Genomic DNA, 15,437 nt, shown 5'->3' with positions numbered 1-15,437 from the left:
CTTAAAAGTGTTTTGTTTATGATATGATATGATATGATATGATATGATATGATATGATGTCAAGTATTTCACAAGATGGGTTAAAATTAAAATAAAAAAATAGAAGAAATTGTGTTGGTGTGTTAGGAAAAAACTAAAGACACATGTCTCTAAACGTCTGCAATCTAAAAAATAAGCTGTGACTATGAGTCAGAGAAAGACAGACAGGTTGTTTAGCAACCTGCCTGTTAGCGACAAAATTTTTTCTGCCTCACTATGTAACCTTGTGTGGTGAAGTGTTAAACAAGTGGTGCTGGTCCCTGGGTGGCAGAGGGGTTTAAGCCCTTGGTCATGTGGAGATCAAACTCCATTTAATCCTCTGGAGAGAGAGCGAGGAGAGAGCAGAAAGAAGCAGACAGTTTACCAGAGCCGAACTTCACTAAAGGCGAAGTTTTGCTTTGAGAATCAACAACCGAGGATACGCACGGTTAAACCTTTATACTAGAGTAATATAAACTGTCTTATATCCTTTGGAGGTACGGTCGTGTAACAAGCTTTTGCAAACTCATTCAAAATCATCTTGGACACACGGATCTGGATTCCTATATCCACCTACCTACTAGTTGGGAACTCTCACAGGCTTTGAGTTCTCTTGTGACCTGGGAAAAGTACGTCATCCTATTTTTGGCCTCTTGCTTTGGAATATCAGGCCACTTGTGACATCTGGAAGATGCTTTTTACTTTCTTTTGGTGTTTCTGACCATCCCTTTTTGGACTTAATCTCAAAATTCAAGATCTCACACCAATTCTAAAATTTATTCATAAAACATTTGTTGCTAGTTTCCTCTGGAATAACCTTCCACCTTGCAGAAATACACACCGCACATCCTGGAAATTTGGTCATCAACTCTTCCTGAGTAAGTGTCTCATAACTTTTGTGAACATGGCAATGGCTCAATCAAGCTCCTGCCCAAATCCAGACCTGTCAACTTGTGCCATTGTCCACAGTCCACAGTCTATTAGTTCTGATCTGAATACTCAGAGAGAAATAGGGAATGATGATGGGGAAGAGGAAGAAGAGGAGGTGGAACTAGCTGAGGAGGTAGGGGAGGATGTGTTGATGATGGGTGAGGAAGGAGAGGAGGGAGATGAAGGAGAAAGTGAACAGCAGAGTGAAAGGGAAGAGGTGAGGTTTATTGAAGTGGCCTTGTTTCCTAACGGAGCAATAAGGGAGGAAGAGGGAAAAGGTAAAAAGCTAGAGGAAAACTTTGAGGGGGCAGTTGAAGCAGAAGAAAAAGATCAGGAAAAACTAAATGAACAAGCAAAAGAGGAAATGAGTGAAGCAATGACAAAGGGAGGATCAGAAGACACAAATGTAGGGGTGGAACATCAATGTGACGTTTTACCAATGACAAACACTGAGAAGGTTGAAGACATGAGAAATGAACAATATAAACAAGATATATTAAAACGGGAGGCAGACGTAAGGGAGGAACAGATCAATGAGGAAGACAGCAGATTAAATGACCACCAAATCACGTCCCCTGTTTGTGATGTAGAGATTGTTGAGGAGTCAAGTCTTTCTTCTGATGAGTCAGTTGTGGCCACACAGTCATCTGATGACACATCCAAGACAAACAGTGCTGTTCTTTCTAATAATAATGAGACAGAAAGGATTGAGGGATCAATAACATTTGAGGACTCTACAGAGGTAGACGAAGAAGTCACCGTTCAACATGACCCATGCCACATTTCAACTGTTCTGTTTGGGACAGTTGACGTATTAGGCACTGACCGACAGACTGTTCAAGTAACAAGTGAGCATCTGGACAAAATGAAAGACACAGATAAAAGGGGCTCAGAGTCCAGCATTCAGCATTCTGATAGCATCACATGGCAACAATCAGATGTAGAGCAGGCAACGTATGAAATAGAGGAAAACAATGAGTTTTATGTCCAGTCTGCTTCCAGTGCTGTTCTAGACATAGAGGCTGAAACAAACTTGGAAGAAACACAACCACAGTTGGACTTTGTACCTCTTGAAGCACTGTCCCAGACCGAAGGACGGATTGAGGAAATAAGTCTTGAAGGGATCAATCAGACAGCACATGAAGACGAGCAAGTGCGACAGGTTGGGGTTAATACGCTAATAGGTACGGATGGGGGAGGGAAGACTACAGAAGAGGAGTGGAAGGCATGTGATAATGTTGTTAGTGAGTTAATGGACGAAGAAGAGGACAGAAGAAAAGGTGATAAAGGAATGAATGAAGAATCTACTGTTCAGTTTGAAAAACAGGCAATGGTAGCTCTTGAAGAACCAACAGTCAAGTTTGTTGAAGAGGACACATTAGAAGCGAAGCAACATGTGGATTTGGACCAGGTGGAGGAGGCCTTTGAATTGGAAGAACACTGTGAAGTTGAACTGGACCAAACAGAAGGTGAGGTCACATCAGACAAGAACGAGTCCAAAACAGAGGGCAATGAATTCCAGGATCATTCAATGCAGCTCCTTGGAGAAACCAGGACAGACTGTAAGAGCATCTTCAGAGAACAGCCACAAAATCAAATCACCATACAACATGAAAATGATGGAGAAGAACTTGAAGACACAATGGTGGAAGAGGTAGAGATGGCAGAAGAGCCAGTTACTGTTTTAGATGATGAAATTGAAGAGACAGAGGAGAATCAGACAAGTGAGGAACAGGAGCTAGCTACTTGTGAAGAAACAACCTCAAACACAAAAGACACAGAGTTTCAAGAGCCAGAAGAGAAAGATCAGAAGCAAAAAGGTGAAAAAGGAACAGGACAGAATGACAAAAAGCCAACAGATGATATGAGAGAGGTGGAGTTGGACATCAATGGAAAAGTCAATAAATTGAGGAAAGCAATGGAAAATGGGATCTTGTGCCCTGAGCCACATCAACTCAGAAAACAAGAATGGGGAACAGCAAGACTGCGATCACCCAGAAGGAAAGATAACGACTGGATTAAAAATGATGAGCCAGAAGACAGCAACGAAATTGAGCTGAAGGACTGGAGGAAAGAACTGAAACCTGTGAAGAGAGACTGGGAAAATGAAGGTGGGAGGAAGGAATGGATGAAGAAGGATTCACCGCCAGAGGAGACAGCTCCGCCAAAGAGGGACGACTGGATAAAGGAGTTGAAGTCAGTGATCAAAGACGAATCCTTGCCGAAAAAGAGAAGTGAGCAGGGGAAGAAGAAGCGAGTGGTGCTGCTGGAGGATGGCCACTCATACATCCCCCAGCGAGAGGAGATCACAGAGGACAAGAAAGAGGAGGTGAAGCTGATCTCCCATAAGAGGGTGGAGAGTCCGCTGCCCTACGTGCGAAGGAACAGCAAAACACCCCAAGACCAGGAATACGAGATCTCGCTTTATGTCAAGGTAAAGGACACACACATTCGATCGATAGCCACATAAGTAGTGTTTGTTAGAAAATACCTACAACTACACATTTGTGCACTCATGTTCTTGGGTCTCGTAAGAGTTTGGTTCTGACTGGTCTTATGACAGATGCGGACTGGGCCAGTTTTTACCAGTAGAGTTGCATGGTTCTGGTAAACATGTCGGTTGGATTTAGGTTGAGCCGAGTAACGTTGGCTTTGGACATGTGCCCAGTCCTGTGACCAGCCACAGCACATAAGGCTAGAAAAGTCACTGCCGCCTACCGCAGAGCAAAGCAACTCAAAGCAAGACACACCTTCTGGTCTTTGTTGAAGAGTCAAGATGTCTATTTGTCATTAATGCATGAACAGACAGTCCAGGCATGAAGGCGCTTTAGTGCAGTCGTCTCTTGACATCGACTAAAAGAGGAGCATAGGAAAGAAAGAGCTGTAGTTCATGTGTCTAGTACTGTACCACTACTGACTAGTATAGCCTGCTGCGTTACATGCATCATGTGTTTTATCCCTGTATGCTTGGTCTGATACAGTAAGTAGAAGTGTACTTGGTAGCAGATATAACTAAAAGCAAAAATACTGTAAGAGTTAGTACTAACAGTCACAATATGCAGTAATACAAGCAAGTGAGGGACACACCCCAGCCTGATCTCCTTGCCTTATCCCATTAAGACTGTGATATTCTAATCCATCAGGCATCGTAACCCACATTGGTCCATGCATGCAATCCTAACAGCAGCGTGCATCATTTCAATTAGGAAAACACACTAGTCGTATTAGAATTATGTCTTTTGATTAGTCAGGGTTTTTTTTTCTTGAGACCTAAAATTTGCCAAACACGTGACACGCAGAGTTTAATTTTCTGCTTCAGAGCTACATTCCTAACTGAGGAATAAAGGAGGGGAGCCATGTGAGGCCAGCAGAGGTTTAACAACAAGCAAAAAACACACTAATATCTGAGAGCTGCTCCACAAATACACACAAGCTTGTTCTCTGTGGGAGCTCACACTCAAACAATGGCCTCTTTTGTCACAGACTGCGTTGGCAGCCAAGACTGCGGGAGTTGGAAATATTATGGAAGCAGAATTTCACCTTCGCTGAGATAAAGAGACAGAGACATCAATCTGACTACTTAACACCCCACGTTACTTCATCTCATCGTCCGTCATACAACACTCCAGTGACTTGCACATGTCTACAATCATAGCACAAACAAGTTGTGTGACTGAACCTGGAATGAATTGTGTAACGGTGCTGTGCTTTTGCCAGTACCACGCAGGGTTAATCTCTGCATTCTCACTCAGTAAGCTGATTAACCTGCTGGTTGGTCGAAGACATGTGGAAACAACACACACTCACTTCAAAAACCCAGCACTGCGTAGGTTTGACACTCAGTAAAACAATCTGGACATGAGTTATTAAAATACCTGTACACTACAGCTGATATGGAGCATCTAATAAAATCCGATCTGTTCCAGTCACTTCATCCGCTGATGCTCTAAGCTGCACTCAGCCTCACCCTTACAGTACCTGCTAAATAATGTAAACAAGTGTTATTGGATCTTCAGCTTCTAACTCTCCCTGCATTCATGAGCAACTTTATTTCAAGGCTGGTGGTGTTGTTGGTATCACTAGTTCACTAACTCCTAGGCACCATGTGAATGAAGGTGACAGCTACAATGATCAGTTGAGGTGGAAACATCACAGATTGATGCACAAACAAAATGGGGGTTGAATCTGTTCGGTTGGTCGGCGATTGATCCTTACATTTGTTTTCGTACCACTTGTAACGTTACAGTAGCTACGTTGAGTATTTAAATCAGTGCTGTTTGGGTTTTTTATTGTTCGTCTGTGAATTGAAAAGAGAAGGGAAATGTCTCTGTCATTGTGGGTGTGAAAAAGATCTTCCCGTCCTTGCTGAAACAAAGTGTGTGTTCGTGATGGAGCAGAGATTCCACTGCCGCCCACTCCACCGAGACTTGACGGAACTCTAACACTTTTCTGCGCCTTTCACTTCACACAGAACTGGCCTCAAGTCAGGTTATATATATTTTTTTACATACCAAAATAAGTAATAATGTAGAACACAATCAGACAGTGATTAGTTGTAACTTAAAACAGCTTTACTTCCCCTATTGCAAACTATTGTAGTTTGTGTCTTGAGATGGTGTTTAGCATTTGTCATGACAAAGAGGGACTGTGTGTGGAGGACACTAGAGACACTAGAGGAATAAAAAAAACACTCAAAGGAACATGCAGATGGACGAATAGTCACAAAAAAGACTGACGCGAAGCAGCTCACTTGGTTGTTCAATTGTAGTTTGTTTGTTTTTTCGACACTTTTTTCACACATTTCACCTCAGAGGATTATTGACCTGGTTCACAATGTCCTGGTATGACACTGCAGTTAAAAAACTCGGCTTCCCTACCATTGAGCTGTTTGTGAAGGTAAGTCAATAGATAAGAACATCTGTGAATTAGCAAACTCAATTCACAGAAATCAAAGCAGAATAATTCTGTTATTGTAAATAATGTTTTAAGCATTAATATTGCCTTAATAGATGTATGTGCACCAAATTTTTCATCTGAGCACTTATAAAATGCTGGATGTGCCCTGTCCTCTTTAGAGGATGAGATGATGCAGACTTTATGATTTCCAAAAATAATTAGACGTTAAATATTGACTCTCCAGAACACAGGACAGTTTTCCACCTTGCCACCGTTCATCTGCAATGAGATCAAGTGCAGAGAAGAAAGCAACATTTCTGGATCTCGTTTTTAAACTGAAAGATGTTCTCTGAGGTGTTTGCAAATGTCAAAGTTAAAAATAAGGTACAGGAAATATTCTCTTTGAACAAGGATATGTATGAGTATGAGTCACTTTTGGAACTACTGTATAGAGCATTTCTGTGAAGCAAAAATGTCAGCTGGTAAAGATGTGACCAAACAAATGGGAAATGCACAAAAACACAGCATCATTCATGTATCTCTGCTTTTACTTTAATGTGTTGTGAGGTGTAAATACTTTCACGTACATGCATCTTATTTCTGGCATTGGTGCATTTGTCTATGTGTGTGTGTGTGTGTGTGTGTGTGTGTGTGTGTGTGTGTAGGCAGGGAGTGATGGGGAGAGCATTGGAAACTGTCCCTTTTCCCAGAGACTCTTTATGATCCTGTGGCTTAAAGGAGTCATTTTCAATGTGACCACTGTGGATCTTAAACGGTAACGTACCACACACATCGCACTCACAGTTCCCCAGTACCTACTAATGTTTAAGATAAGATAGTATACATACCTATCTTATCTAATCCCCATTGGGGGAGCAGTGGGCTTCCCCACATGGTGGCGCCGGGGGAGCTAGTGTAAAGTGTCTTGCTTAAGGACAAACCCCTGTGGGATTGAACTTGCAACCTTCTGCTTCCCAGACCGACACATTTCAGAATATTTGTCCTAGTGGACCGTTAACCTTCTTTGTGAGTGTGGGAGTTTTTTGTTGCCAGGAAGCCTGCTGACCTACAGGACCTCGCTCCAGGAACCAACCCTCCATTTGTGACCTTTAATGGTGAGGTCAAAGTTGACGTCAACAAGATCGAGGAGTTCCTGGAGGAGAAATTGACCCCACCACGGTACAGAAATGCCAGAGGAGGCTTATTTAGTTATGGTTGTATAAAAAATGGTATTACTGTGTGGTCAAACTGTTGTTCACTGTTACAGGAGACCAAAATAAAAAAGCGCATAAAAAAGTTGACTTGTTTATTGTGTCTTTACTCTCCAGCTACCCCAGACTGGCTCCCAGACATCTTGAAGCCAACACAGCTGGTATTGATGTGTTCGCCAAGTTCTCAGCTTACATCAAAAACCCAAGAAAGGATGCTAACGATGGTAAGAGAGTCACTGTCTGATAAACCCGCTGGTAGGGACTTGCTGGTAAAAAAGGTAAAAGTTTTTAAAAGAAACTTGTTCTGCCCTCAAGTGGTCAAAAGTATAAATAAACGTCTCTAGATGTCTGTAAATCCGTTTGCCCACGCAGCCTTAGAAAAAGCCTTGCTGAAGTCTCTTCGGCGCCTGGACGAGTTCTTGAGGACGCCCCTGTCTGAGGAGATTGATGCTTACGCCCCCGGAGACCTGCCTGAGTCCACCAGGAGTTTCCTAGATGGTGATGAGCTCACTCTGGCCGACTGCAACCTGCTGCCAAAGCTACACATCCTCAAGGTTCATTCCGTTTCATCATCGAATCCTGGTCCACAGACACTAGTCTGCGAGCACTCTCTGCTTTATCTACTCTTATTATGTGTAATAACTGTCTAATTCAGCAGCTGTAGACTTCATCATGTGTAGCCTATAATATTTTTGACCAAGACTTTGAAATAAGGTCTTGTCACAACACCATAACCTTCGGAGGATGTGGCATCCTCCATCAAATGTGGATCCAGATATTGTGATAGGTGGTAACTAAGAAAATTTAGGTCGGGAGCTGCTGTCACTATTTATTTATTCTAAACCTCAACTTTTACCATCTCCTCCATTTACCATCTCCTCCATGTTTTTCCATGTTTTTTTGTGTTTGTAGGTCGTGGCCAAGAAATACCGTGGATTTGAGATCCCAACAGAGATGACAGGGGTGTGGAGGTATTTAAATGGCGCCTACCAGCGAGAGGAGTTCACCAGGACCTGTCCTGCAGAGAGAGAAATTGAATTTGCTTACCTGAATGTCGCAAAACGAATCAAATAGGAGCAAGAGTAACAAAAGAAAAACGAGTCAACAAAATATGACAAGCCAAAAGATGGTGGGGTAAAATCAAAACATACACAAACAGGAGTTCAATAAATAATAAAAACACAGGGCAATATCTACACAGCCCTTGAACTAAAGCATCTACAGGTTTTAGGTGCATTTCCAAGTTATGTGTTTGTGTGTGTTTGTGTGTGTGCTCCCACGGGCTGGGCTGCACGCCAGCTTTCTAATCATTATGCTAATCAGTTAAAGTTGTTTAAAGATGAGAGGCTTGCTCGCAGAATTAATTTCTTTTTATTAACTGTTCAGACAATGGCAGGGCCAGGTTCACTATGAGAACTACATTAACAGCACGGCAACATATCAGCAAGAAGTAAAGTAAAGACAAGTAATAAACGTAAAGTTCAAGGGCATTGGAATTAAAGCTAATATATTTTCAATGTTAATCTATGGCCTTGACCATCATGTACCTGGCTTCATTTCTCAACCTTGTCAGTGTATTTACCTACAGTATTAACTGAAATTTGTGTTTGTTGGACCTTTGGAGCCTTTGGACCTGCAGCTGCTCATCCATGAGGGGATCCAGGTTATGTTTTATCAAACTGATATCCCAGCAGTGAGTCTGTTACATCAGTTGGTACATTTTCAATACAATAACAGTGGTGGTACTACTGTCGTTTTTTTAGACACCAATTTTAATGTTATAAAACTCAAATTTTCTTCATAGACCATATGACAGAATTAATAGGTTTGTACTTCACCTGTCTGTAGGCACAGTGCCCTATGATGTACCAGACCAGGGTTGTCATGGTTACAGCAGTAAAAGTGGTGGTCTGTTATTCAAAGGTCAGAGTTCGGAACAAAAATAATGAGATTTGGTCACATCAAATATTGAGTTGGAAATGGGAAACGAGTCACCGTCTCTCTTTTCATAGTTAGTGTCTTTTTTCCTCTTGTCCACAGATGTGTTTTAGCCAGGAATTTCTAGCCTACACTTATTTTCACAAGGAGCAATTTGGAGTTTCGTGTGATGACTAATGAGACCTTGACGTGTGAACTGGAAAAGCTAAAAACCCCTGATACATTCATACAAACATACAAACCTGGTCTTCATCCAGTGTGGATGTAACATTTCTGTCACTTTTGACTATTTCTTTGGCTATAACAGGTACGGCCACTAGAAAATACTTATATAAGGACAAGCATCATGAGTAGGCAGGAGGCGCTCAACTGAGCCACAGTTACAAGCGTGACAACAGTTGCTTTTACACAGAAACACAAAACCTGAAAAATTTAAATCACTTTCTTTTTTTTTAGAAAACTGAGTATAAGGAAAAGTAGTAGTTAAGGAAATCTACTATTAATAAAAGTATTACTTTGTGCAAAGCAGGATACTAACAAAGTCTATGAAAGGCTGATGGAGCACTAAAAAACAGCCAAAAACAGTTATCTTGTGATTCTTTATTTTTACTATTTGCTTCTTATTTGGATGGTTTGACCCACTAGTCAGCCAGTTTTCAGTAATGTTCACTCTAGTCACTAAGTCAACATCTGACATTCAATTTCCAAAGAAGAAGTAGGAAAACTCTACAAAACAAAACAAATGGTTATGATGAATTTACTGTATGTTTGGCCCTTTAAAGGTCGACAGTGCTACTAATACATGTGATCAGCTAACAAACATATACAAACCATTAAAAGAAAAATAATGCTTAAGTTATGTTTAGCCTTACTTGATCAAATCCATTCATAACTTCCAAAACAAGTTAACTAAAGTGTGATGGAAATGGATCTTTGTGCTGTTCTGCCTATTTTAAAACCTTGAATGTAGTCACTGCATAAAACAGTTAAACTGATTTTCTTTTCTTAGCTCAGTGTTTGTCTTAATGATGAATCAGTAATTTAATTAATGATGGTATTAGGACTTGATTAGATGTAAGAGCTTTTTCTACTTGTATTTTATTACCCGGCATATGTACTGATTGCGCTCATTTACATTGTGATTATCCAGTAAAACCGCTTTTGTGTGGCTGAGTGTGGGCAGGTTTTGGTGCTGCATTGTTTGGCTGGTTGTACTGGCTGTTGATTGATAAATTTCAATTCACCTAAATGTCACTGTAATGAAAATCTTCGGCATCCACAGATTTATCCTTATTTAGCATAAGTAAAAAGGTTGTTTATGCCATAAAGAATATGTAAAGATGTTTCAACTTTTATCCAGTAAAGGACTAATGCCTTTTGGATGGAAGGTGAAACGTCTTCAAGTAGACAAAGCACGTCCAGTTGCCACAGAACTTTGGTTCACGTTTGTGTTTTATTTTTTTCCAGTACACTTTCAGTTCACACACAAACAAGCTCAGCTTTGTCTCAGTTTTCTGTCTTTGATTAAAATTAATCTCTTTGATGGATTATTGGCTTAATTTACAGTTTCTTCACCAACACGACAGCCCATTCGGTCTCAGGTGGATGTTATCTGTTAGCTGCACCAAACCCACCCTGACACATGCCTGCTGAGTTCTGGCCTTATATCCTCTCTGGGGGGAGAATCTTTATTAAACTGATTTTATCACTGTATGAACTGTGTTCAGTGGTTTGTTTTGGTCTCTGTCAGCAGCATTTCCTAGAGGATCTTAGTTAAGTTAATCCTCCATTCAACAGTAACAGTGCATCTACTGTGGGGTGATTCAACAATACAATTAAACAGCAGTGTTATAATATACATTTAATAGGGAGCTGTTACAGTCAGACCCTGTGACACATAAAGGTTGGATGGATGTTAAGCGATGTTAAGCGTAGAGTAAGTCAAAGTACAGTAGTGTCTGAGGTCAAACTGAACCTCATGTAAAATGTTAATGGACATGATAGATCCATGAGGAAGCTGTTTAACAAGCATAGAACAAGTGACTGCACTAATTTTCTTGCAGGTCAGCCTCTATATTAAAAGTTTGGGAGTAAGGTCTGATGTGGATTAGTGTTATTTAATGTGTGTGTACAGGATGTGAAAGAGCCAGTTTATTACACATACAAGTGTGTAGCGACACACTCATCACCGTGGCGACAGTATTAGTGACCTCTCTGAATGTAATGACCCAGAGTTTACACACGCAGACGCCAAACACACACACAGCTCAATTACCAAGGAAACATGCACAGGAAGAATGTCCTGCTGTTCTGACTGCGCTGACATTAATAACACTGGGTCAAGTCACACTCCACGTACTGTCATTGACCAGCTGTAGAGCTAAATGCTTTATTGTATTTATATACTTTATTTATTGGGAGCCAAATTAATTAGTGGTGCAGCTTTTACTTGAATGATTTGAAATTGTATAATGACAACTTAAGAGTGTGACTAGAAAAAAAAAACTCAATCTTTATTGTCACAGCAGATTTTATTGCCATGCTACCGTTGAACTTTATTTTGAAGTTGGCCCACACACATACAAGGAGACGTGTGTCTGTCTCGAAAGGGAAAAAAAAGAGCAGAAAGTTAACAGGTGTTTGTTCAATGCGCTGGCGACAAGCGCACATCGTCTTCTTTGAGCGGTCAGTCTGGTTAATTGATGAGCGAACGAAAAGGTCCGAGCCGAGACTGGCGCCGGTGCAGAGGGGGCGCAGAGCCTCCTGGTGCCATAGCAACGGACTCCTGGTGGTCAGAGGTAAAAGAAGAGATAGGGAAAAGGCGGCAGGATGGACTGATGGAGGGAAGATAGATGAAAGGATAGACACCAAGGATGAGGCATTATCAGCTTCTCAAAGCTTTAACTGATGCTGATAGTTTAGAATCAGGCACTGAACAGCTGGTGTTCAGAATATAGGTACTGTAAATATCATAAAGGTAAAACAAAATTATTAGTACAAAAGTGCAATTATTCATACATTTGTTTCTGAGTTGCATATTAAATTTTGCATTAAAATATAAAACGGAAAAAAATCTACATAAAATATATCAAGAAAATAGATTTTATTTTTTATCATTTTGGAAAAAATACCTTTTGAAGAGAATTTAAACATCTTTTTACCCACTTCGCAGGTCACTAAACTTCAGTCTTATTAAGTCTTTGAGTCAAGTCTAAACTCATCATGAATTGTACAGTACATTTATCTTGGGACTTTTCACATCACAAATTTGGAAACACATTGTTTCTATATAAATAAATAAACTTTGAATGGGTGCATTGATGGGGAATGATGATAGGTGAGTGAGGAGGAGATAAAGGACAAGTGGAGGGAGACCTTGGGTTGGGAACCAATCAGTTCTGGGAACAGTACTTCCAGAAACACACTGTTGTGGACACACATAAAGAAGAAGAAAAGTCAAATTTAAATATTGTCAATATACACATCAACTGACTCGTATGTATTTTACAGAGACATCTACACATCCTGCTGTGATTCTTTGTAAAAGTCTGCTAAAGGCTGTCACCTCTTTTGTTGGTCTTCTTGTTCTGTGGTGGTAGAGACTTCCTGAAGCTTCGGCCGGTGAGGCTGGGCACGAAGGCGTCCGCGCTGGCTCTGGACGCTGTGCTGTCAGCCGCCGCGGGGGGAGCAGTGGTGGGCTTCATGCCTCCCTCTGTCGCTGGCAGCTTCAAGCCGGGCAGCAGCACAAAGAGCGGAGAGAAGAGGATTAATGAACCTGGATTAATGAAACATTGGTGACCTGCCCTCAAGCTTGGAAACATTTCTGTGTGACAGGACAGATTTTGTGTTGTAGCTCTGCTCTTAAATACTTGATGACATCTCATCTTGTATTACTATTTGGTGTCATTCTGTTGGTGAATATTGTTGTAGGTTAGACACTATCACAGAGTCAACAGCATTATATAATTTGAGTAGTTTTGGATCCACTTGGGTATTGGTCGTACAGTATACAGCCTCCACCCAAAACCCGTAACATTAAAGTCATCCTGAACCAGTGAACGTCAAGTTTATGGAACCATGGAGACCTCTGCAAGAGGCCACCTGGTGTGAAACACATACTTCACCTGTAAAAACTTACTTTATGTAAAAAACTTACCACTTTAATTTTTCTTCCTGAATTTCTGCCATTTGCTGCAACCACAAACAGAAACGGTTTCAAGTGAAGAACAATGACACATGTATTTTCAAGCTACATCTACAGTTTCAGTATATACTAATTCACAGATTTCTGCTCATTTTGGCTACGGCCCATAACAGTATCAGCACCTCGTGGTATGATAGTGATGCGTGAGCTCAGCGTGCTGTTGAATGTCCTGTGCAGCTCCTCCAGGGCTGAGATCATCCTCAGCATCTGGGCTTGTTTATCCGAGCTGGCCGTGTCTTGGCTGATCCTCAGTCTGGCCCTGGTGCCGCCGGTGACAGACCTCAGTGTGGTTTTGTCAGCTTTGCTGCTCAGACGCCACTGTTTCAGATATTGACTTGGATTCAGCCCTGTGGACTTTTCTGGTACAGCTGATGTGTGAGTGAGACTTAGTTGACGATCTGGAAAATAACGATTTATACATTTTTTAGATTTTTTAGAAACCTATTCTTAATATATTTCCCCCTGATTACCCCACTATCTTTATAGATATATCTACATCACATGGTATCACTTGGGTGCAGGAATCCATTGCTGTACTTGACTAATGTCATGCACTAAAGGTCACTGACTTCTTGTGACACATGACCCCTAACCAGTCCCACGACTGCTACGTCACAGTTGAAGGTCGTATAGCAACAGGCAGAGCAGTGGCATTCCACTCAAATAGCATGTGATTGTGTAGCAGTTGTGTTTATGTGTGCACTATGACGTCTGAGCTTTTGCAACGGTGTTTCTCAGTGTCACTGAGTGTCAAAAATACCAGAACACACAAACACAGAGATAGAAAATGAGTGAGAAATAAATGTGTAATGTTTAGTTTTCTGAGAGATTTAAAAAAAACACCAATTCCGATATTGTCACATGTATTGTCACCACTATAAAGGAAAAGTCCCATAAATGCTACTTTTTAATAGTCAGTGACTGATGCATGCAAAGTTCAGCCAATACATACATTTGATTGAGGCAAATTAATTATAGCCTAATTAGAGCCCAACCAGGAATGCTGCACCTCTATGCTCCACTCTGATCTACACGACCTGACAGTACAGGCTGGTTCTGTCTTCCTTACCTCTCTCAGCGGGAGCTGCCTCTACTCCCATCCCAATGATCATCAGCATCACCGTGGCGACCTTCATCACTGACATCACAAATCACGAACTGCGTAACTGAACACCTAAAAAATATTAGTAGATCCTGCCGTCACTTTTCCTGTGATGGATTGTCTTAGAATCAGGATTAAGTTTCCAGAGACTTCTGGTACTGGTTTTGGTTCTCAATCTGTGTTGTCTCTCGTCTTGTATCGATCCAGTTCTTCAAGCTTGGACGGTCCTGCTGATGGTGCACACATTAGCTACGGTGGTTTTAGAGCTGGCTCATTGATGTCAAGTCAACAGCTTGTTGTAGTTACTGATCCTGTTCGGATATAATGAAAATGTTTGCTTCTGTTGCTCAACCAGACCTTGGTTTTCGTCTACTTTAACTCCATGTTCTCATCAGCCTGACAGTTATATATCTTCCTCTCTATCTGTAGAACAAACCAGCTCTCTACTGTATGTTCATTTTCCCTGGATGCGCCTCTTGATGAAGGCTTGTCAAGCATGTGTCTTCCTCACACTCCGCTATCCTTCTCTTTATAAACTGGCGTTTGCCCTAAACGTGAGACTGGCGTCCTGCTGTCGACCAATCACCAACCTCAAGTGCTCGCTGACGCCCGCCTCTTCCTCCTCTATGCATTGGTGACATTTGGGCAGTTTGGCGGCGAGCTTTGTGTGTTTGGAGTAAAACCTATCATTTTGTGAATGTGGTGTGTATTTAGTCTTGTGAGTGTGTGTGTTGAGTGCAGAGTGTGTGTCCTTGGCTGTATAAGCAGTGATAAGGTAGTTCTTAATATGTTTGCTCAGGGGCCACAGAAAGAGAAAGGCCCTCTGACGCACGAGGGCCTGGAGCCACACAGACTGCACACACACACACACACACACACACACACACACACACACACACACACACACACACACACACACACACACACACACACACACACACACACACACACAGACAAAAATAAAACACTGCTGTGAAATAGGCAACTTAGGTACACAAACACACACACAATCCAGTGGTCAGTACAAACTTGATGAAAAGGTGGAACACACGCACACACACACACATGAAGTGCAAGATGCAAATCAAAGGCCACGTTAAGGCCAAGAGGTCGTGTCTAAAAGAACGTCTTAGCTTTT

At 41.5% G+C, this 15,437-nt stretch overlaps 2 protein-coding genes across 5 annotated transcripts; one reads left to right on the top strand and one right to left on the bottom strand.

Moving 5' to 3' along the window:
- The first annotated feature begins 135 nt into the window (after positions 1–135).
- Positions 136–10,706, top strand: LOC114842876 (chloride intracellular channel protein 4). Of its 4 annotated transcripts, XM_055504742.1 has the most exons (7): positions 4,561–5,436; positions 5,760–5,844; positions 6,510–6,619; positions 6,898–7,023; positions 7,173–7,279; positions 7,428–7,609; positions 7,968–10,706. In XM_055504742.1, the coding sequence occupies exons 2-7, from the start codon at positions 5,782–5,784 to the stop codon at positions 8,127–8,129; spliced, it is 750 nt and encodes a 249-aa protein (XP_055360717.1). In that variant the 5' UTR covers positions 4,561–5,436; positions 5,760–5,781; the 3' UTR covers positions 8,130–10,706. The 4 variants fall into 4 exon arrangements, with proteins under 4 accessions (XP_055360702.1, XP_028984708.1, XP_055360717.1 ...); XM_029128875.3 differs by lacking the exons at positions 4,561–5,436; positions 5,760–5,844 and adding an exon at positions 152–3,382; XM_029128884.3 differs by having other exon boundaries at positions 4,563–5,844.
- An 811-nt stretch (positions 10,707–11,517) lies between these two features.
- urp2 (urotensin II-related peptide) lies at positions 11,518–14,800 on the bottom strand. The gene is made up of 5 exons (XM_041069899.1): positions 14,267–14,800; positions 13,320–13,595; positions 13,150–13,184; positions 12,559–12,718; positions 11,518–12,417 (listed from the first exon to the last, which is right to left on the bottom strand). Exons 1-5 carry the CDS (start codon positions 14,340–14,342, stop codon positions 12,386–12,388), a joined length of 579 nt encoding a protein of 192 aa, XP_040925833.1. The 5' UTR covers positions 14,343–14,800; the 3' UTR covers positions 11,518–12,385.
- Positions 14,801–15,437: the final 637 nt, after the last annotated feature.

Source organism: Betta splendens, chromosome 2 (assembly GCF_900634795.4).
Source record: "Betta splendens chromosome 2, fBetSpl5.4, whole genome shotgun sequence".
Lineage (NCBI taxonomy): Eukaryota > Metazoa > Chordata > Actinopteri > Anabantiformes > Osphronemidae > Betta > Betta splendens.
The sequence above is the reverse complement of the archived record's forward strand: the minus strand, read 5'-3'. Positions and strand labels throughout refer to the sequence as shown.